The sequence below is a fragment of the Nansenia antarctica genome (genome assembly GCF_963989245.1).
Source record: "Nansenia antarctica genome assembly, chromosome: 6".
Classification (NCBI taxonomy): domain Eukaryota; kingdom Metazoa; phylum Chordata; class Actinopteri; order Argentiniformes; family Microstomatidae; genus Nansenia; species Nansenia antarctica.
In genome coordinates, this window is record NC_137676.1 from 6,585,437 (window position 1) to 6,607,936 (window position 22,500).

Sequence of the window (22,500 nt, forward strand, 5' to 3'; positions counted from 1 at the left end):
CTTCAGTTCAGGATGAGGGAGAGCCTATACTGGAAAAGGTAAGAGACTGGTAAATACAGTACAGGCTGCTTGCAGTAGATAATCACACAGTTCCCACTATGCTGTGTGCTGCTTCCCACTAAAAATGTCATTTTTTACTCTTACAATGGGCTTCTACATGTTCACCCAACTTGCCTCTCAGCAAGTTCGAAAACCGCAAGCACCTTTGTGCCAGGGCACACAAAGGACTGGAGGGATCTGGGAAAAGCTGATTTGGGACACATTCTCCCACTTTCTCGAGTCTGAATTCGCACCCCCCCCCCCCCCCCCCCCCCACCCCTAACCCTACCCCCCCCTTAAGGATTTAAAAGGAAAGGAGTGATGTAAGGCCTAACTTGATGGTTCCCAGATTATTATTCCCCATCTGCAGGGAGAACATATTGGGTCTCCAACACCACCACTACCACAGGCCCAGCAGGGAGTCTCAGAGTGGGCTTCACCTTGCCAGCTCCACGGGGCGTTAAGAGAGGCTTGGTGCACGCCACATTTCAGCACTGGCATCCACGGGAATACTGTGGGCTTGCCCCAGGAATTCACCCGACCACAGCCCATGGCACCGACACCAGCGAGAGAAGCCCTTCTCTGGTCAACTGTAGTCTACTGGGAGTGTTGCTGTTCATTAATGCAATAAATGAAGAAAGAGAGAGAATTCCAAATGAAAATATAATATATTAATGATTTTAAATGGAAAATATATATGAGAGAACTTTAAATGACATGTTTACTTTTTCATTTATAATTGAAATGTTCATTTAAAGTTATATTTTCATTTATAACGGAAATGGTCATCTCATTTATATTTTAATTTATATGAAAATATAATGCATAATATAATAATGCAAATTATTTTCACTAAATGTTAAATCAAAAGAACGTTATGATGCAATACGCCTAAAAAAACAAGCACACTCTTCATAGTTCTGAGAAATTGTATTAGCCAGATGAAGAACATCACCCATGTTGCATTATGGGTGTTTGGTTTTGCACTTGATTGACCTACAAAATGAGTGGGAACGTCGTTGTGCCGTAGGCTAAGGGTGATGAGGGCTTGTTTTCCAATTTAGAGTGGATTGTGTGTGAGCTAGAGTCTTATCATGTGGATGATAATGTAGCAGAGAGGTGGATGAGATGTGCATCAGTAGTAACCAGCGACAGTGTGTGTGTGTGTGTGTCTCCGTAGTATGTCTGTCTGTCTGTGTACGAGTGTGTTTGTGAGTGTGTGTGTGTGTGTGTGTGTGTGTGTGTGTGTGAGTGTTTGTGTGTGTGTGTGTGTGTGTGTCTGTATGTCTGTCTGTCTGTGTATGAGTGTGTTTGTGTGTGTGTGTGTGTGTGTGTGTGTTTGTATGTGTGTCTGTCTGTGTTTGTATGTGTGTCTCTCTGTGTGTGTGTGTGTGTGTGTGTGTGTGTCTGTCAGTCTGTCCGTCTGTCTGTGTGAGAGTGTGAGAGTGTGTGTGTGCATGCGTATGTGTGTGTGTGCGTGTGTGTGTGCGTGTGCGCGTGTGTGTCTGTTGATGCCGTTGATCTGGCTGGCCATGCCCCCGCCTCCTGTAAGTGTTTGATGAGAGATTAGACGGAGCAGCTCGCTGCAGACAGCACAGCACCACGGCTGCCAGGCCATATCTATCACTGGGAGCGCCGCGGTCCTGACGTCCCATTTAAACTGTACACCACGTATCAGAGGAGCTCGTATTACTCAAAGCTATTACCGATAAATCACGTAATTACAATTCATTATATCATTATATTTAAGTCATTTCTTCACTGTCTGTCTGTCTGTCTACACACATAACAGTACAATGACAGGTCTGTAGTAGGGCCAGGGGAAGACCAGGGGAAGAGATAATTCTTTTTTTGTTTTGTTTGTTGAGATGGAGATAATTCCTGCATGTTTTCTTAAACTGTTCAACTGACGTACTGCAGCGTATGAAGAAAGAGCTGCAGACTCAGCGATGGGTTTTACTGTAGTTGCTCTAGTCTTCTCTAATCCTCTGTGATCATCTCAGATCCAGCCGGAGGGTAACCTGGCAACATCCCACACAGGTACAGAGGACTGGGGATCATGGGGAAGTCCCATGACCTCAGCGTCTAGCCGAGCAGGGCTGTAGTTACGCCTAGCTAGTCAGCCCCTTAACAAGGCCATTAGGGGTGAGGAGGGTCGATCCCACACTGTAGGCTCTCATCTTCACCTCTGTGTGTGTGTGTGTGTGTGTGTGTGTGTGTGTGTGTGTGTGTGTGTGTGTGTGTCACTCAGAGGACCCACCACCAACAGATGAACACTGTTAAGATGGAATAACATAACATAACAAAAACATATTTCTTAAAGAATACTTTGAAGTATTGTTTGTTTCAGCCCCTAAAGTGGAATGCTCTTGAAGGGCGACTGCCTCTGAGAGAAGAAGTGAAAAGAAAAGTGATTTTCTCTAAGAGTGATGAAACGACAGCTACTACAACAACAACATCAACAATAACAGCATCTCCAGTCCACATTGTCAGGGTCAGCCAAGGTCTGGCCTCTCCAGCAGACAAACAAATGGGTTATCATCGTTACCCAGACTGCCACTGTGGACACCTCCCAAGCAAAAGGCCCCAAAAAGTAACTTCTAAAAAGTAGCTTCAAATGGATTCGAGGCGAATGGCAATAATTCAAGATTCAGCATTTACACTGTAATGTAGGTCCAGGCAATTGCTATAATTGGTGAAATACAAATTACCAACATTTTTGATTCACTGAGTGAATTAGTGAATGGTTTATGATAAAGGCTATGAAATATGAAACACATAACATGGAAATTGCATTAGTGGGCATTAGTCATTGTTCATTCACTTGTAGTTTATGACTCAAGTGTTATCGCCAGAAAGAGAGCTGTTAAAACATAATTATTTCCCTTTTACAGCCCTCAGACCGAAACCTCTAATGGGATTATATAAATAAAAAGCCTGACACTAACTGGGAGAATTCTTTCCTATGAGAGGGCAATGTTACAGCCTGTTTACGCTGCCTTCACTTTTGGTTTTGGATGACGGTGCGCAAAGTCATTCCTGGGCAACAAAAGAAAATACATAAATAAGTTCAGATCAAATCCACACCATATGCAGACTGATCCAGCTTGATACGCTCCGAAACAATTTGTTCATTACAAAGATCTTACAGAGGGTTATGGAAGAGGATGTCAGTAAAGCCCACTAGGTTTTACATCTGGTCTACTGTCTGAAATCTTTTTTAGATCAATGCTTGTCAAGGGAGCACGATGACAACAGGCAGCTAGACGCTGCAGTTTTATAGGGAGTTGAAGTCGTGAGACGGAAAGGCCTCTGTCGCTGTAGTGGAGATTTTTCCTTTCCCTCATCTTCCGTGCTGCTTGCAATGTGGTGCAGCGCTACAGGAGATTATGGAGATAAATTCAAATGATTAAAGCGAAGCTTTGTGTTTTCAGCCACTAGCTCTAAAAATGGGTTTAAAACAGATCCCGAAATAGAAAAGAAAACGTACATAGAAACTACCTGATTGGAGTGAGGGGCACACCTCCCAACTACCTTGAGAAAAAAAAGAGTTTGTGGGTCTTAAACTAAAGACTGTGTTGTCTAATGAAAGAAGAAATGGAATTAACATTATATCATAACTATAGTGAATGCTTAAGTCACATACCTGAAGAATTAGCAAAAGATATTGTGTAACATATATTAAAATACTGTAGGCCTACCTTGTATTCACTGGGGAGACTTTAAGTGGTGCATGTAAACATCTTATTTTCTTCTTTACAGAACAAACAAAAGTGGATAACATAATGGAAACCTACAAATGTGATCCAACCAGGTAGACCCCAGATATCTCCATACAACAGTAGAGTTGTAAAAGTTAGACTGTTGTTACAGAGGTGTGTGAGCTATAGCCTGCTTCTTTCCATCATCACACTCATGCACCATTGTATCATTAAGTAGATTATATAGCCTCAATAATGACAGTGCAATTACGGCAACTCTACCTTAAGTGGCTTACTGAGTGTTTTCTGAGGTGCATAAGCCGACTACTCCCAGACACCCCCCCATCTAACACAGATCTGGACTGCCCTCTAGTGGCGGGATTTATCTCTGCAGTGTTCCTACTGCACACGCACTTAACGGCCTGAAGGCCGCGTGCACCTTCCCTGTAGGCTACGGCCCGAAGGCATTACATAAGCAGTGTCAAACATAATGATAATGAATTATACAAATTCTACATCGTTTGTTCCTATATCATACAGAATCTCATAAACAGTACATGCCTGTGTTTTTTCTTTCTCCCTGGCCGAATGTAGACGACTACTGCAAGAATTCGGCGAATTGTGTGCATCACTGATCACCATGAGTGATATATCGGACAAAGAGAATTACATTATACAGTTACAACTTACAATGATTACGGAGCCGATTCTAAACACTCTGCACAATATCTTTGTGAGCCCATAGCTGTCTGTGCTACATTTACATTTTACATTTTACATTTAGGGTATTTATCAGACTGTGTTGTATTCTACTGTTCGTGAGCTTAGAATTATAAGGTTCTATCTCCGTTTAGGGTAGTTCAGAGATATTGAGCGTCAAAGTTTTTACATTCCATTATGTTTTGTGAGATGGAACCTTTGTATTTTATGAATTACTAACTCAAAAATGTCAACATTTTTAAAATAACACCACACAGGCATTAATAAACACCTAATGGATCAGATTATGTAAAAAAATCAATTTTGACAAAAAAGGAGATAGAACCTTATAATTCTAAGCTCACGTGTTGGTGTGACCTTCTATGCAGTACTGGAGCTGGTAGGTATGCATGCAGGCCAGGATCGCACAAGAACAGTCGTAGCCTCCATCGTCGTACGCTGAGATGAGAGACAGTGAGTGAAAGTGATAAGAGCTGTCACCGTGCTGCTGTTGGATTGGCCCCGTTGGCAATGAATGTGACAACGGATGCAGGGAAGTGGAGGTGTGGTGGATGGAGTGCATACCGTCATGTCAGACGAGTACAAATACCTCTTTAATTATTGTATTGGTTCGAGTTGGTGTGGCTCCTAATTGGTCCTTCTCCTCGAGGTTGGGGTGTACCGTACACGTTGCGGTTAAACGTGCAGAACAATGCAGATATACATGTGATGTCTAGAGCTGATATGACTCACTGGTCTACAAGGTACAGTACCCAGAACAGGAACAGAGCCTCAAAGAGTCTGCGAAGGCCTTTGGCTCTCTTTAGAGTTGATCACTGCACCGAAGGGAGGCTGGTGGAGGTAGAAATCGGAGGACAGGCTCATTGTAAATGCATGGATTGAATTAGGTATGGTATCAAACATGAAATCAAGAGGACGAGCTCATTGTAATGCATGTAATGGAATGAGGAAAGGTGTGTTTGATACCATTCCTTGTTCCATTTCATGCGTTACAACGAGCCCGTCTTCCAAATTCTACCTCCAACAGCCTCCACTGCGGTCCACTAGGCACCAGAACACTAGCACTGTGTACTGTTTCTCCTGTGTCATAATAAATAAAAAATCCCTCTTCTAGCACAACGACTGCCAATGGCCCCTGGCTTGAGCATAGATTACTTTTTCCTGCTAGAACTGGTAGATAGATGATTCACTTACTTACTTAGTCCAATGTGTTTTTTGTAGTCGCTTTGGAATAAGGCGTCTGCTAAATGCAAAGAAATGTAATGTAGCACTGCCCTGCTATAGGAAGTCATGGTATGATTAACACACTGAACAACTTCAAAAGCAACTTCAGTAGTAAATGCTGCTACTCAACTCATATGATTATTATGATGACCATTAGGCTGTTTTGGTCCGTCCGTCCCCCGTCCCCGTCCCCCGCCTCCATCTAATCAGATTGCATGTTAAAAGGTAGGACTCCTGGGCTGGGCTCTATGCAATATCTCTATACAATGTCGGTGTACATATTGGCATTTGGCAGTGACTCACTCATTCCTGACACAACCTGCACCTCAACCGGGCCACACCTCTCAGTGAAAGTGGGCCAACCGATCCACTAGTCTGACAGTTCAAAACTAGTTATGAAACTGAGGGAGAGATATTTAGTTAGTATTCGTCATCATCAACGACAAACAAAAAACAACCATTATGACAGGGACATAAAATCAAGTCAGCTTGAGCTTGCGTATGTCCTGTGATGGCTTGATATTGTGTTACATAAGGGCTGATGAACAGGTTCTAGCGGTTCAGTGTCAGATAACATTGTTGTGGCTGCAGCTGAGGCGGAGAATGCTGCCTCAGTGTGTGTTGACAGGACACCACACACACCTTGGCCTGTATTTGGGAGGCTCCTCATGTCATCGAGCTGAGCCCATCATCACAACAAATATGACATCTTCCAAAGGGCAAGGATCTGACTGTGAACACAACGATATGTGATTTCTATAACAGTCAACTTACAGCACCATGCACCTCCTATTTTCAAAATAAGACTATTTGACCAACAATTTGACACACACACGCACGCACACGCACACGCACACACACACACACACACACACACACACACACACACACACACACACACACACACACACACACACACGTATCTTCAGCTCTGATGCAACTCAATGATGATAATCTTTCTACTTGACACACAGTATTTCACTATTGACAGATTAATATTGGCAGTTTGGACAGCTTGTAAGCTTGTCTGACATAATGTGACATGACTTCTGAAACCACGCAAACCACATGTTTCAGATTCCTATCTGACTAAAGCCTTTATGTACAGTACGTAGCCTACTGAGTTTGCAGGACCTTCTCTGGGGGCCCTTTTAATTTACTCAACACCTGCCAATCACTAAACAAATCCCTTTGACATTTTGAATTGAGTAAGAGGGCCACACTGTCAATGAGCTAATGGATGCTTTCCGGTTGCCACGGCGATCCCAAACAACAACAAACAGTGACATTTGAGGAACTTTACGAGATGAGCATGAAACAATAACACTGATGCTGTTGCTAAAGGTCAGTTGAAAGGGGAACTAGTAAATGAGAACGTGCCAATCCGTACAACAACACTATCAGGTCTGAGTCACACAAATATAATTTATTTGGGAAATTTGAGTTTAAGACCTCAGAGTCTGTATTGTTTTCATAAGCTGCATATACACATGTTAAACTACATGCAATTGACTGTCTTTTGTTTAGAAAATTAGACAACAATCTGTTTTATTAATATTTCAAATGAGTTTCACAAACAGCCTTGCATTTTTATGACAATTGTACTATATACAGTATGCATAGATAAAAACTCATAATAGTACCATACTGTACTTCATGCAAGGCAGTCTTGACTACAGCATTTCTGTGTAGTAAGGAGGCAAAGACTTATACATATTTACAGTTTCTGTAGAGGCCAGCAATCCTTCATAGTTTCATATTGCTTAAAAAAAAGGCATCACATAAGAGTCAGTGTCCCTGTGATCATAGAGTAAGGAAGACATAAGGTGTACAGTGTTTCCCATACATAGACAAGACTGTGGTGGCCCGCCATACTCTCATAAGGAACCAAAATAATTGTTTGCGTAAAAAAAAAAAAAAAAAGAAGATCAGCGCTGCTCACGCTGTTGCAGAAATGTTCGTTCAGGTTCGCGGAAAGTTCCGGAGCTCAATTTTATTCCAGACTCTTGTTTTCTTTTAATACGTGGTCCACCTGACACAGTCACATAAAATCCTGTAGGGGGAACACTGGGTGTGTGTCTTCTACACAGTATACTGGGTGTGTGTATGTCTCCTACACCCGTCTCCGAGCCCTCAGTCCCTAAGCAACCCCAGCTTCTTCAGAGCTTCCTTGCGGTCCTCTCCGCTCTCGTTGGGGCAGATCAGCACGCTGATGCCGTGGGAGCGCGGCAGCTTCTGACCGTCCCCAGAAGGAGGATGGGCAGGCAGAGACCTCCTCGCGTCTGGCTGCTGGGGCTGGGGCTGGGGCTGGGAGGCCTCCCCCTGAACAATCGCAAAGTCTTTCCCACTGCCCAGGGAGGCAGGCCGGGGCCGGGACTTGCGAAGATGAAGCGGGGAGAGCTCTGGACTGGAACCCTGGTTTCCCTCACTAGAACTTCCTGCTCGGCTGGCCATGTAGCTGCCCAAGCCTAGACCAGACCGCTCCAAGGTGGCTGACTTGACCCCTTTGGTCTTGGTAGAGGGAAGCCGCTTGGGTGCCATTGGAGAAGTGCGATGCCCGTCGCTTGTTGCCATGGCATTGTGATCCAATGAGGGGGATTGTTCTGTGATTGAGGGAAGAGTTTTGGCAGTGTCGCTGAGGAGCGAGGCAGGGCCAGGGACTGGGGCTGGGGCCTGGGCCTGGGCCTGGGCCTGGCTGGTAGCTTGGGCTGGGGCGGGGACCGGGGCTTGGGCCTGGGCCTGGCTGGTAGCTTGGGCTGGGGAAGTGGCTGGGTTAGGGGTTGGGGCAGGGACTGGAGTCGAGGCCGGTGGGGGTGGGGTAGCATCTGTGGAAAAGGTATGGGTGGCAGCTGGGCTGATAGGAGAGGGCGAGGGAGGGGCCGCCCATGACCTCCGGGATTTGGATGAAGGACTCGGGCTCGGACTCCGAGGACTAGAGTCTCCTTCCTCACTCTTCAGAAGGCCGAGTTTCCGCAGGGCCTCCAAGCGCACCTTCTGGGGGTCGCTCAGTGTCCGGTCGCTGGCCGAGGGGACAGTAGGGTTCGGGTGACCGTCCGACCCTGCTCGCTTGTGCGACTTCAGGATAATGTTGGAGGGAAGCCTCTTGGGTTTAGGGGCTACAGCAGGCGGGGTCCTGGGCTCCTCTGAATTGGGGCTGGGGGGGGGCTCTGAGGGGAGGGGGAGTGCGTCCACAACGGGCTTGGAGGGTGCCTCAAGGGTCACGGCGGGGCCAGGTGAAGCTCTCTTCATGGAGGCCTTCTTGCGCAGGTCCACCAGCTCGTTGTGGGTCAGCGGACCTCTGGGCCCTGCAGAGGCTGGAGGCTCGCTCTCCTCCGCTGGTTCTGGCTGTGGCTCGTCCCTGAAGTCTGAGGGAGGGAGGATCAGTCCCACGTTTAAGTCAGAGGGAAGCCTGGTTTGACCCTGGTCAGCAGGGACACTTTTAGGTATGCTGTCCACATCGACACCATCTGTGGTTGAAACTTTGGTGTCAGGGGAAGACTCGGAGGCTTTTGGTTGTTCGGCAGCTGGCTCTGGTGTTTGGAAGTCTACGGTCTTGGTCTCTACTGTGGCTGATCCTGGGGCTGTGCGTTCAGAACCAGCCTCTGGGACCGCAGGCGCTATGGCTAGCTCTAGAGGTTTGGCCTTATTGGGGACCTCAAGGGTTTTAGGCTCAGTTGCGCCCGCTAGAGATTCGGGCTCAGTGGCGCCCCCTGGGGGTTTTGGCAGGATACTGGCACAGTCATTTACCAGTAGAAGTGGCGTGGGCACCCGGCCACTGAGAAACGACTTCGGGTCTCTCCCTGTCTCGTCATGACGGAAGTTTGACACATCTAGAGAGAGAAACACAAAAATCAGCAGGAGCTCTTTTATTAATGCAACAATTTCTCGCATGTTCTTGAATACAATCAAAAAACACAGATCTGAACACAGCCCCATCTACAAGAGCTGGACTACTAACACAACAGTACATAGAAACTAAACAAAAAATCATACTTTAACAAATGTTCTAACATGTTATAGCAGATATCTGCCTACTCACCCTCCGGTCTAGTCTGGCCCATAGAGGAGGAGAGGGGGGCAGCCCTGGCTGCCCGGCGGCCTGGCTCAGGCTCATCGTTAGACAGGCCGCTGTCCTCCTCCATCTCCAGAGATTCAATAGTCTCCTCCAGAAACATGAGGCATGCCCGCTCTTCAGGAGAGAGGTGCTCCAGACTGTCGTCACTCTGAAAAAACACACACACACACAGGCACATACACACACACAGGCACACACACACACACACACACACAAACACACAGGCACACACAGGCACGCACGCACGCACGCACGCACGCACGCACGCACGCACGCACGCACGCACACACACACACACACACACACACACACACACACACACACACACACACACACACACACACACACACACACACACACACACACACACACACACACGTCATTAGCAAAAAGAGGGGGGAAAAAGAAAAAAAAGAAAAAAAAGAAATTAGGAATCTAAGTAAGTGCATCCCTTCCAGAACTGCTTAGATACAGTATGTGTGAGAAAAGAATGCATCTCTCTCGGCTCCATTCAGCTCCATTCAGCTGAGCTTGTACACAGCGGCCAAGAGAGGCTGGAGGAACACAGAGCGGATCAAAGTTACATTTACCTTTCACACAGCAGCTACGGAATGGCAAATTAGCCGACTCCTGCGCCCAGCTGACTTTCATCCTATATTGGACTGCCAGAGGAATTTATTTTCAGAGGTTTTGGAGGGGCCCTCTGAACAAACTGTTCTGATCTTCCTCAAAGCAGCCTCTCAAGTCTCCCTTACTCTGTGGATCCCCCTCACAGGCCTCTCTCCCGAACAAACATCTGAATCTCTCACCCACAACTTGAAACAAACCCCCCCCCCCAAGTCAGTCTCTTAGGACACAGTGGCACCGACCCCGTGTCCCACATTAAGCAAGTGAATCTACACTATACTACACAATATCACAGCCAAGCAAGGGCAGGGAAAGGCTCTCTCAAAAGCTGACATTGTTTCTGCTAAAACAACAGCATACAGTACCCTAGCATTAAAATATCACCACAAAAAGCAGGACAAAAGAAACCAGAAACAACAAGTGAAACCAAAGTCTCACTAAACGACTATGTTATAACAGTTCACACGCTGAAGGTAAATGGGGGTGGTGGGGGCGGTTGGTGGGACCGTAGGGGGGGGATAGGGTAAGGCCAGGGTCACACTCACAAAGCCTGAGTTCATGCTGACCACACTGTCGCAGCTCCCAGCGCTGTCGATGTTGTTAAGGGTTTCCATGGCAATGCCGCCCGGCCACGTGTCACTCTTCGGCATCGCACAGGGACAGGGACGGGAGGTGGGGCCTGGGCTTCAGCGGCCTCTTCTGATCGGCTGGAAGTCAAACTTGGCCAGTCTCTAGGATTTAGCTGAAGAAAAACAAAGTTTCACAGTTATAGGCAAAGACAACAACACATCATATCAGGATACACCGAGCCGAGTATCCCATCATGCACTCCATCCAAACAAGCGCTGACCAGACTAGCCCGCGTGTGCACACAGACATCCCTCTTCCCTTTCTCTGTTTATATCAGATAGTAAGTTCATGAATTTGGCCAATATTCAAATTGTATTTATTGAACAACGCCTATTCAATGCTCTATGGTGTTAATAGTGTATTAGGAATGGGTCCGACTTAAGTTCTTGAAAATGAACAACAATATACTGTATCTACCAAACCTAAAATATCATGCTTTTATAAGACCTAAAGAAGAGAACAGCATGGACAAAAATAGAGAAAAGCAAACCTTGGCTGTGGTAGAGAATGGTGCTAACAGCGCTTAGGTTGTGGGTTCGGTTCCCGCTGGGACCGTATATACTGAAAAATGTATGGACTCACTATAATGTAAGTCACTTTGGATAAAAGCATCAGCGAAATGGCATATAGCCTAGTATTATGTATTATATCCTGATTCAAAGGAAAGACAAAAGTACAATATGCCAGCTTACGGCTTAAAGGAAGGATTATTACCTCATAAACCCTTATCAAATACACCACAGGGTCACGGGGTCAGAGAGATTACTTTGTTTTCGCACTATATCGATCCCTATGAGACGGTAATCCTACACATTTTCTTGAGCTCCTACTAAACCTCCTCAAGTGCAACAGAGAGCTGCTGCCTGCTGCCACTGCAGTATGCTATCGCTAACCTAATAACATAGTGAATTGAGAGTGGTGGTGAGGGTGTGATAACATCTAGATAGGCGCTGGCAGGTTTGAGTAGATTGTGAATATTTGCTCACCCCCAACTAAATACACAAGACACATAGCCACATGACCAAACACTTCAGGAAGTTTTTTTGGAGGTGTTATGGCTAAAGACCATGGCTCATGTGAGTCAGTATATAACTAGGGCTTACATACCGTGCGCTTTATTACCCCCACATTTATTATGTGATTGTTTGATTGCACACACAAAAGAACAGAGGAACAACAGTTACCGGTAATTTCCATAGTCCATAGGGCCACCATTACCATTACACAATGGTGTAAGTAAGTACTACCTTGGAAGAATGCGTCACCACCAGTACCCAGTATGTCCACTGAAGCTCCATTGATGCTCACCAGCTAACTAGGTGGATAACCCAGGGGTAGGGTTGGGACGTCTAAGTCATAATAATAATTATAGAAATATGACGCAGCAGCTAAGAGCACATACTGTCCTCCTGGCAACTGAGTTTCACCCCACCCAATAAAACAACAGCAGCAAGATAGAAATGTTTTTAAACGTTGCAAGATCCAACCGCACCAAATGCACTGTTCAGTGGCAGACGCATTTTCCCTCTCAACTCCTTACCTGAACTGAAATTCTGTTTTTTTATTCAGAAATTATCTTTAATTTGTCTACAGTTAGAGCCTTAAAAAGTCAATTAAAAAGGCCAATAGACTGTGGGCTTGCAGTCAAGAACAATACACAAGGGCTGATGGCGTATGGTGCTGCCCTTACTGGTGCCAAACCCAGGTTTATTTGTTGGCAACAACAGTGGACTCTCGTCTAGTTAGTCCACACAGCAGTGTCTCAGCAGGGTGCCCTTCCACGGGGTTTAGCGTCTGCTAATCACTGCCCCCTGCCACTGGGACGTGAAGAGCAACAGGGAGAAAGACAAGGCCTAGAGCCAGCAACACCTCCCAGTCTGCCCTACATTACAAACATGCAGAGAGGCAGTGCGGGAGAGATAGACTACACCCCTCCCCTCCCTGCCACCACCACCATCATCATCACCACCACAGAGAGAGGAGCTTTAATTAACCAAGGAATGTCACTTTGCCTGTTTCCATGGGACGGTGTCTCATTGTGGTCGAAAACCGGCCTCTGCGGCCTGCTTAGTGCATTTTCAGGTAGAGGAAGTGTGGAGATTATCAGATGCATTTCTAAACGAAGGGGAAGCAAGTAGCCCTACTAGTGGTTCAGGCTGACTGACCTCCTCTGGGCTGCACTGAGCTGGAAAGCCCCAGGAAGTGATAGGCCCTCCACTGAAAGCCAAACTGACTGATCTGTGGGGATAGAAGAGGCCAACAAATGTGAATTCTAATATTATATAATGTGTCCTGTGACATTAAGGACGGGCAGAGGAGGGAACAAGTTAATCATTGACGGTAAACAAAGGTTCATGACAAACAGTGAAACACCATGTTGTGCAACTCACACACCTGCCAGTCAGAGTGCATTGCATGGAGAAAGAGTCCATTAATGTTTAGCTTGGCATAATGTCAATGTCCCTCAGGAATGGTTTTGTTCAATTGCAAATATTCCCGGCGATGCTATCTCAGATGTGCTTTTGGCACAATCTATAGCCCACAATACTAGGCTACTTGGACCATGAGTTGTATATAGGCTACGTGATACTGTACGTACGTACATAATTTCACAGTGCATTAATTTTTTATTATTATATTTGTAAAAGGTTTTTTTATTTGGTCTCCCAGGGTGGTGACTATTCCAAAGCATGTATATACAGTAAACGACTGTTTATACTAACAGGTGCCTCTTTATGATGAGGGAGATTCAATGTCTATTCACCTTTTGACAGCTGAACAATGAATCAAAAAGATTTACACTTGCATGTGTCAAGTCATAAGCAGAGGTGAGGAACCCCAGTTGCAGCAATGACATACTTTTAAAACAAACACCTGCTTGATGATACAACGCCTGCCATTGTATCTCTAACTCAATGTCATTTAAGTAGATACTGCTTAACAAAACATCGATCGGATATGAACGCAAATCTAATCTTGTTGTAGCCACAAATACATCTAAACGTAAAACTTACCTTATAGTAGAACAGTGAACTGTGACCCGATTATCTGTCCACGCACCTTAAAAATGTAGCTTAATATCTTGTCATTACAACTCTTTACAACCCATTAAAATACAGTTGTAGTTATCTACGGGTCTCTCTACCATTATGAAAGTAGCGGTGAGTAAATCACAGGTGAGTGACTTTTGCCCCTCCCTACTAATAACTATGCGGCCAATCACAAGACGTTTCATATACCCCGTCTACTGACCAGCCAATAGGCTAACGTTATTATCACTACACGTATTGAATAATTAATTAAACGTATATAATTGGGGGCAATGAATATCAAAACATGTATGCATATACACGTGCCATTTTGCACATCAAAATGAATAGCCGTTGACAACCGTATATTTTGCTCAAAACCATTAATAACAACGTTATAAGAAAAATAATAACAATATCATAATGGAAACACCCATGACAATGCAAAACATTATGACATTAAACATTTTTAAACTAGCCAACATATGCAAATGTAATATTAATGAGATGCCTCTTACAATATTATGTGCAACACACAATAAGTACACAATGCTGTGCAATAACAGTAGTTATAATCCAAAGACAGTACACAGATTTGATCAGTGCTTCAATAAGGAAGAAGTATGACGTCTGTAGTATATCTATGAAAATCAATAACTTTGCATAGAGCAGGCCTATTTCCAGCTATACTCAAACTAGCATCATCTCATATTTACATGATGATGACAATGTTTATAGAAAGTAATGGACACTGATAACATTGGATGAAGCTGGAACCTTTTCCAGACAGGAAATAGCCTAGTTAATGTGATTGGTATGTGGTTGGACATGGGGATATACTCTATGCTGGAGTTCCTGTTCCCAATGAGAAGTGTGAATCGAAGTGTGAATCGAACAAAACATTTCTTTCTTTTCTTTTCACAGTGAAATCTTTATTGAATTGTCATAGTAACAATATTTAATGTAAACTAAACATAACAATATTGCTTAATAATGCAAGATAAATCTTCTAATAAAAAACACATTTCAATGTATACCAGCATAACAAAGAAAAGGTCATTGTGCAAATAGAAGTAAATAGGTCGAGTGTTCTGTGAGATCCTTTTCTAAGACATGGTAAATAAAGGGTAAGCTTTAGAGAAAATAAAGCATACCTTTTCTCCCAGTGATTTATTATCTGTCTATTAGAAGACTTGAGGCTCAATCAGTTGAGTTACATCCTGGTTTTATACTACAAGGTCAGCTATATACTCACCAGACACTTTATTAGGAACACTATCCTAATACTGGGTAAGGCCTCCCTTTGCGCTCAAAACAGCCTCAATTCCTCCTCCTCCTCTTCCAATAGCCCTGGAAAGTATATCTGGGTTTGGCACATAATTAAGAAGATGTGAGGAACTGTAGTAGCAGCAATGACGTACTTTAAAAACACCTGCTGGGTGATAACAAACCGAAAGGTTATCAGGAACAAAACACATGCATCACAGCATACTGTAGATTGATTTCAGGGTGACAGCAACTTCATTAAGTCATTAGGGGACATGTTTCAGATGTTTTATTGACACTGATCTGGTGTTTCCATGCCGTGGTACACCCTGCTGTTTAAGAATAGCATGTACTGTTTTTCCTCAGACAGGAATGCCTTCCTGGTGAGAGATGAAGGGGGGCTAAAATGGAGCTGCATTTACATTTAAAATGTTGGCATTTAGCAGACGCCTTTATCCTAAGCGACTCACTAACAAATACATTTGTCTAAGTAAGGGAAGTCTTCTAACCATCAGTCATCGCAAGAAAATGTAATCTATGCTCTCGGGCCAGGGGGCCAATTGACAGTCATAATGCTAGAAGGATTTTTACATTTGTATTATTATTTACAGTAGAGAAACTGTACAGGGGGGGGGGGGGGCGTAGGGGGATGGAGGGGTCTCAGGAGGGACAGTTAAAGGTGTAGCCTGAAGACATGGGTTTTCAGTCTACGGCGGAAGATAGGGAGCGACTCTGCAGCTACTAATCTGTACAGCATAGAACAGAAACAGGAGCTCTTAACTGGGTCAGAACACTACGCGTTTGATACGCAGCGGCATAGATTAGAGCAAGCAGAAGGGTCACCTGTCAAAGTGAAACAGTCGTGCAACAACATCTCTCTCCAGTCATACTTCAAGGTCAAAGATTAACCAAAATAACACACTGCCTAATCCACAGGAATTAGTGGTGCCCTAATCCAGTTATGGGTTTAGGGTACTTATGTCAGTGATATCGTAGGCATGCTATGACAGAGAGCATCGTGTGCATCGTTTCTACACTGTAGGTAGACTGTAATAACACTCACTGTATAATGGCTGTATATTCATACTTAATATGAGCATATGAGAACAGAAAACAGATCTATATACATGAGTATTAATATGACAGTCAGTTTGGTTAAATGAATATAATCGGCTGTATATTCCTACTTACGAGCACATGAGAACAGAAAACAGATCTATATACATAAGTATTAATATGACAGTCACAGTTTGGTTAAATGCATTTGAAGTCGACAGAGTGTGAAGGAAATGATGATGATTGTTAGAACACCGAGCTTTGAACCCATGATGTTCTGAGTCCACTCCGTATCAGCCACAAACAACCGTGATGCCTCTTGATTTCCTCAAAGGGGCCTGTTGCACTCGTCGTGTTTTAGAGAAGTGTTTTTGTTTTAGAGAAGGTACAAGAAGATAACAAAGAGTCACAGTGAACATGTTTTATCATTTCATTTATTAGTTGTACAATTATGAAAAATAATAATCATAAAAAAAGACTGGAAGCCCAAGATTATTTACAATCTTTTTTTTCTTTGTTTCTGTAGTGAAGTCCCTCTACTGAGTGATTTCTCAGTCTGTTGTTAATCGTTGGGTATTCATGATATGTTGAACTCTATAAGACATAGTCCTTTTTCTCTTTTCGACAAATGTGGCAAAAAAATTACATACGTACATACATACATATACATATACATATATATAGATATCTATAAAAGCAAAATCATTCAAGTATCAAAATACAGACTGCTAAAGATTATTTTACAATCCAATATTATTGTTCTTGTCATAGTCATAATTCATAATTATCATCATCAGATTAGTCCCATTGTACTACCCATGATCCTTAGCAAATGTGCAAATGCTGAGACGGGACCAGGCTGATGGCTGAAGGTGCTCACATCGATGAGGTGACGACAGTGTACCATATAATTACCATACTGGCCTGACAAAGTACCATTCAGTTACCACACTGCTCTAGCCATACACCATACGGTACTGACCAGCTGACCACAGCAGTAAACAGCAGTCAACGTACCGTTGAGAGACAATAGGACGAAAAAGCTTTGTACCGTATTACACCTAATAGTCGACAACCTGTGTTGACTGTTGTTTTGTGAATTGATTGGTCTATATTAACTGAAACGTGTTGCCATGGGAACGGGGGGAGGGGCAAGCAGTACCTACACCAGCCTGGTCCTTGTGTGCAGCATTAGAACAGTTAAAACATACAAAAAGACACAACACAATCTTTTTTTTCCTTTTTTTCTTTTCCTTTTCTCAAATCAAATAAAAAGCCATTGCCCTGTTTAAAACAAGTCTGCAGTGTCAGTTTAACAGCCCTGCGACCTTCGCACAGGTCATAATATTCCTCCCCCTAGGCAAGGTTGCATTCATTATCACAGTTTCTGTATAACATGGATGAGGAGATGAAGGTAATGAAGAAGAGAGATGATTTTTAACGTTACTGACCTGGTGAGTCGGAAAAAAAGGACAGGATGGACGACATTGTACTGCAATTATTCTACCCAATCGTACACTTAAAGGAGTAAAAACACGCCACAAGGACGATTCAATCGAATCCTTTCATATCTCGAAGTAGTCTTCCTCTCCCACATTAGGTATTGCACTCAAGATCTCAAGGTAAAATCCCCCTGTGAAAGTAAACAGTAGCTCAGCCCTCAGCGAAGAAGACAAAAAGTGTACAGGACAGAAAGAACCTTCTGGTGAGGAGCAGGCTGACACGTTTATCTAGAGGGGAAACTTCACCTCTCACGGAAAAAGGATACCACGTGAGACAGAAACAGATCAGACCGAAACACCTCAGGGCATGAGACGCCCCTCGCGCCCCGTTGAAGACACTGTGTGTCTGAACAGCTGTCTGCGGCCACTCAGGGCCAGACGACACGACCGTTTTTTTGTTCATTTTCGGACCAACAACAGAATAGTGAAGGACGTTGAAGTTGTGACGTTGAGTGCTTCAAGAATGAAAGCGAGACAGCCTAGCGCCAAATACCCAACATGACACCCGATATGTCACCGTTCCGAGCACTGGGCACTGGGTAAACAAAGCTTGGAGCGGTAGAGTGCATTGTCCAGTGTACATTAGGGGGGGGGGGGGGGGTGGAGTGGGGACTGGGACTGAGGGAGGGTAGTCAAACAGTGGTCAGAGGAGAGGGGTGGGGGGGGGCAGTGACTGAATGTTTGTCTGTCTGTCTGTCCCTGTGTGTGTGTGTGTGTGTGTGTATGTGTGTGTGTGTGTGTATGTGTGTGTGTGTGTGTGTGTGTGTCTGTCTGTCTGTCCCTCTGTCTGTGTGGGTCTGTGTCTGTCCCTCTGTCTGCTACAGCACCAAGTACTGATGCACCTGTCTCAGTGGTGGTAAGGAGTGAGGGGGAGGAGGGGAGGAGACAGGAGAAACAGGATGGGGGGGGGGGGGGGGGGCGGGTCTCCTCATGACATCCTGGTGTATGCAAGCACGCTCCTAGTACAGTAGGTGTTGGGATGCTTGGAGAGACTGGACCTTTCTCCTTGGTCCAAAAGGGCATCCTACCCACAATGCAATACCATGGACCCTTTCACTCTGGCTGGGAGGGGGGGGGGGGGCATGGTAGTCAGCTACAGGAAGACACACACACACAGACACACACACACAGACACACAGACACACACACACACACACAGACATACACAGAGACACACACAGAGACACACACAGAGACACACACACACACACACACACACACACACACAGACACACACAGAGAGACACACAGACACACAGACACACAGACACACACACACACACACACACACACACACAGAGAGACACACACACACACACACACACACACAGAGACAAACACACACACACACACACACACACACACACACAGAGGTTAAAGGAATGTAAGCACACGCTCTGCCAACTTAAAAACAAAAGGCCAGTGAAGACCAAAACAATGCATGCCATAACTGCTGCTTCAATGACTCTTTTTAGCACTTCAACATTGACTTGGAATGGGTCAAACTTGGACAAACAAACACAGGCATGAATGACAATATTGACACAACGGTTGAGTGGTGAAAAGGAAGAAAAGAAAGGAAAAGAAAAGGAAAAAAGAAAGTCTCCCATTTCACAGTGTTGTTTAGTTCCATCACCGGGTTCATAAGATCCTAACACTATTATGAATATGGCCACGAGTTTGAAGTTGACTCGGTTTCAAAATGAGAACACTGAATATACGTACTGCACCCCCCACATGTTCTATCCTTGAGAAGCCTCGATTCTTGACATGGATCTGCCTGCAATAACTGTACTCTGGACACAGAATCAGTGTCTTGAAAGCCTTTCTTTGTATTTACTACTCCATAAAGACGTGCTTGGGATGTGAAACCTTTTTGGGGGGATGGGGGTTCTCTTTTTTCTCCCTAGAGACCCACTCCTCCACAGACAAATAAGTAACAGAGCTCTCTCTCTGATTAGGGTTACTGACACTAATCATCTCTACATTGATTGCCAAACTGCGTTATTACGCTAAGGCCAGCAGCACCAGAGTCAGTGACTTGCAGCCGCAGTAGAATTCATGCATTCTGGCATCTCTTTGGCTCCTCCAAGTACTCCCATCACAGCATCAGCAGCCAATTCAATTTCTCATCATATTCATATAACCTTGGATGTACATACTGTACTGTATTCTCTCCGGCGACCCCAAGCATTCACAAGAAAGTGCTCAAAAAACGATTGAGCTACATATCGACTCAAAACTTCTCTTCTCACTTTCAGAACAGAGAAAGGCATGCTCATGAGGCCCCCAGCCCCCCCCCACCCCCCCCCTGGGGGAGTCTAGGACAATGGCGGCCTCCCTCCACCGGGAGGCGCTATTGTCTGTGTGTGAGCCTCTGTGCCCTGTCCCACTGTTTCTCTGTGTAGGCCTCTTGTGTGCTCCCCCCCACTCTCCCTCTCTCGCTAGCCAAGGCCCCGTCCATCCACGTTAACTCCGTCAGCTCCCGTCAGAGATCGACACTTCATCACAGTGCTCCACTCAAGCCTCATTTGGCAGCATAACACAAGAAGACAGTGAATAAGTCTGACTCAATTGAGCCAACGCCCTCCTCTTCCTCTTCCTCTTCCTCCTCCTCCTCCTCCTCCTCCTCCTTCATTGTGAACTCGAATGGACCCACATCCCAGTAGGGTTTAGTTAGTCCGCTGGCGCAAACGGCACACAGTTGGCATGGCAACCCCCCTACAGAGAACACAACAGCACACCATGTCCACCTCAAGTGCACGGAACACAAATGAGTCTCAGGTCTCAACAAACTCCTCCGGGAGACGCTTCCTTCCATCCAGGTCGGTGATCCTTCGCTGCGGTGAGTCGTATGTGTGTGTTTTTTTTCTTTCTTTCTGCCCCCTCCCTCAAAAAAACACTGGAGAGTCAGGGGATTCAAAGTTCAGAACGGAAGGGGGAAAGTTCTTCAAGAGCGCCTCATAGTGGCCGTCGCCTGGTGGTGCAGGTTAGCACCGGAGGAGAGAAACGAGATAGATAGCGTCACTAAAGATGAGTAAAAAAAACAACATGGGGACAAAATCTTGGGAGAGCTAGATGGAAGGGAAAGGTTAGAGGTGAGAGGAAGAAGACAGATAGATGAGAGGATGTTAAACAAGGAAAGAGAGGAATGGTAAGGAGGAGGAGGAGGAGGAGAGGAGGAGTGTGGTGAGGCAGTATGGAAAACCCCTCTTATCAAAACAGCTGTTTTATCAGCGGAGTAAGTGTTGGGAAAACAGTTAGCTCTACGCAAATTGCTGCTATGGTAACGTGTGTGATATGACACCACGCCGCCTACTGCGACAAAATGCTTTGAATGCCTCGAATTCGCCATACATACACAAAAATACATAATTAAAAGGGAGGGTGGATGGATGAGGACAAGGGGAGGCTGGCGGAGGTAGAAAGCGGAGGACAGGCTCATCGTACCGGATGCAAACGGAACGAGGAATGGGATCGGACACGCATGATGCGGTTTGACACCTTCCTCATTCTGTTTCCATGCATTACAATGAGCCCCTCGTCCTCCGATTTCTACCTCCACCAGCCTCCCCTAGTGAGGACGAGGTGACATGTCTCCTGGTCACACAGGCGAGGGGCAGATGATCGACGTACAGATGATCGCTACACAATCAGGCCTCAGATCAAAGGTGCCCAGTTGAGAAGAGGGAAGGAGCAAGGAGAGGGGGGGGGTTAAGTCCAGTTAGTCCCCACAGACGGAGCTACGCTCGGGGGCGGGGGGGGGCAGAGGCAGACGCGAGGGCAGCCAAGGGAGGGCTGGTAGTGGACTCTGAGAGGAGAGGAGGAGACGAGTGTCTTGGCAGGTTCCAACAGTAGCAGAGGAGAGGAGGAGGAGGAGGAGGGAGATAGAGGGGGAGGCGGGGTAGGTAGAGGTCCGGCCCAGCGAGGTCAGAGGTCAGAGTTCACAGTGAAAGGCACAAAGGAGGACAGGAGAGGAGGAAAGGTAGGTCAGGCCCAGAAGGGGGGGGGGGGGGGGGGGGGGGGGCAGAGTTCAAAGGTCAGGAGGAGTGGCCCACTCAGAATATGGTGGTCTCGTACTTAGTGCTGATGGTCCGTTTGGAGTCCTTGGGGTCCACCAGCCACGTGGCGCTGCCCTGCGACTGAGAGTCCACCTCCAGGTCCAGAGTGTCCACCTGTAGGGGGCGACAGAGAGGGACGAGGGGCTCAGAGTCAGGGTGCGAGACAAAATAGTGGTAACTGATATATAGGCCGTTAAGCTGACGCTTTTATCTAAATTTGGATAAAACGTTGCAGTGAGTGCATATATTTTCCGTATATATGGTCCCAGCGGGAATCGAACCCACAACCCAAGCGTTGTCAGAGCCATGCTCTACCCCCACCACCTAAGCGTTGTCAGAGCCATGCTCTAGCAACTGAGCCACAGAGGACCACATGTAGCAGCATGCAACTTGTTTTGTTTTGAGTACACCATTTCATTTCTCTGTCAAAGCTTTATGCAATCTGTTCAGAAGTCACGAAATCCCCCCCCCCCCCCCCAAAAAAAGAAATGCAGCGAAGGGTACTTGATTGTGAGAGAGAGAGAGTTACACACGGAATACAACCATGTGTGATTAAGCTACCTGAGATAT

General features: G+C 45.5%; 2 protein-coding genes across 3 annotated transcripts in view; both read right to left on the bottom strand.

Annotated features, from left to right (window-relative positions):
* Positions 1 to 7,122: 7,122 nt before the first annotated feature.
* On the bottom strand, positions 7,123 to 14,158 carry LOC308161126 (specifically androgen-regulated gene protein). Of its 2 annotated transcripts, XM_080535080.1 has the most exons (5): positions 14,031 to 14,124; positions 13,182 to 13,254; positions 10,932 to 11,128; positions 9,724 to 9,907; positions 7,123 to 9,514 (listed from the first exon to the last, which is right to left on the bottom strand). In XM_080535080.1, exons 3-5 carry the CDS (start codon positions 11,034 to 11,036, stop codon positions 7,818 to 7,820), a joined length of 1,986 nt encoding a protein of 661 aa, XP_080391206.1. In that variant the 5' UTR covers positions 11,037 to 11,128; positions 13,182 to 13,254; positions 14,031 to 14,124; the 3' UTR covers positions 7,123 to 7,817. The 2 variants fall into 2 exon arrangements, with proteins under 2 accessions (XP_080391206.1, XP_080391205.1); XM_080535079.1 differs by lacking the exon at positions 13,182 to 13,254 and having other exon boundaries at positions 14,031 to 14,158.
* A 7,769-nt stretch (positions 14,159 to 21,927) lies between these two features.
* Positions 21,928 to 22,500, bottom strand: part of LOC308159366 (ankyrin repeat and SAM domain-containing protein 1A) — a gene marked incomplete at both ends in the record, with an annotated part of 95,044 nt that continues 94,471 nt past the window's right edge. Inside the window, 1 exon segment of the mRNA XM_080533139.1 lies at positions 21,928 to 22,044. Coding sequence (XP_080389265.1) covers positions 21,928 to 22,044 — 117 coding nt within the window.

Coding starts and splice junctions, on each gene's coding strand:
- LOC308161126 (XM_080535079.1), bottom strand. CDS start 11,036: ATGCCGAAGAGTGACACGTGGCCGGGCGGCATTGCCATGGAAACCCTT. Junction 9,908..10,931: donor TCAGCATGAACTCAGGCTTT/GTGAGTGTGACC, acceptor GTGTTTTTTCAG/AGTGACGACAGTCTGGAGCA. Junction 9,515..9,723: donor GGGCCAGACTAGACCGGAGG/GTGAGTAGGCAG, acceptor TTCTCTCTCTAG/ATGTGTCAAACTTCCGTCAT.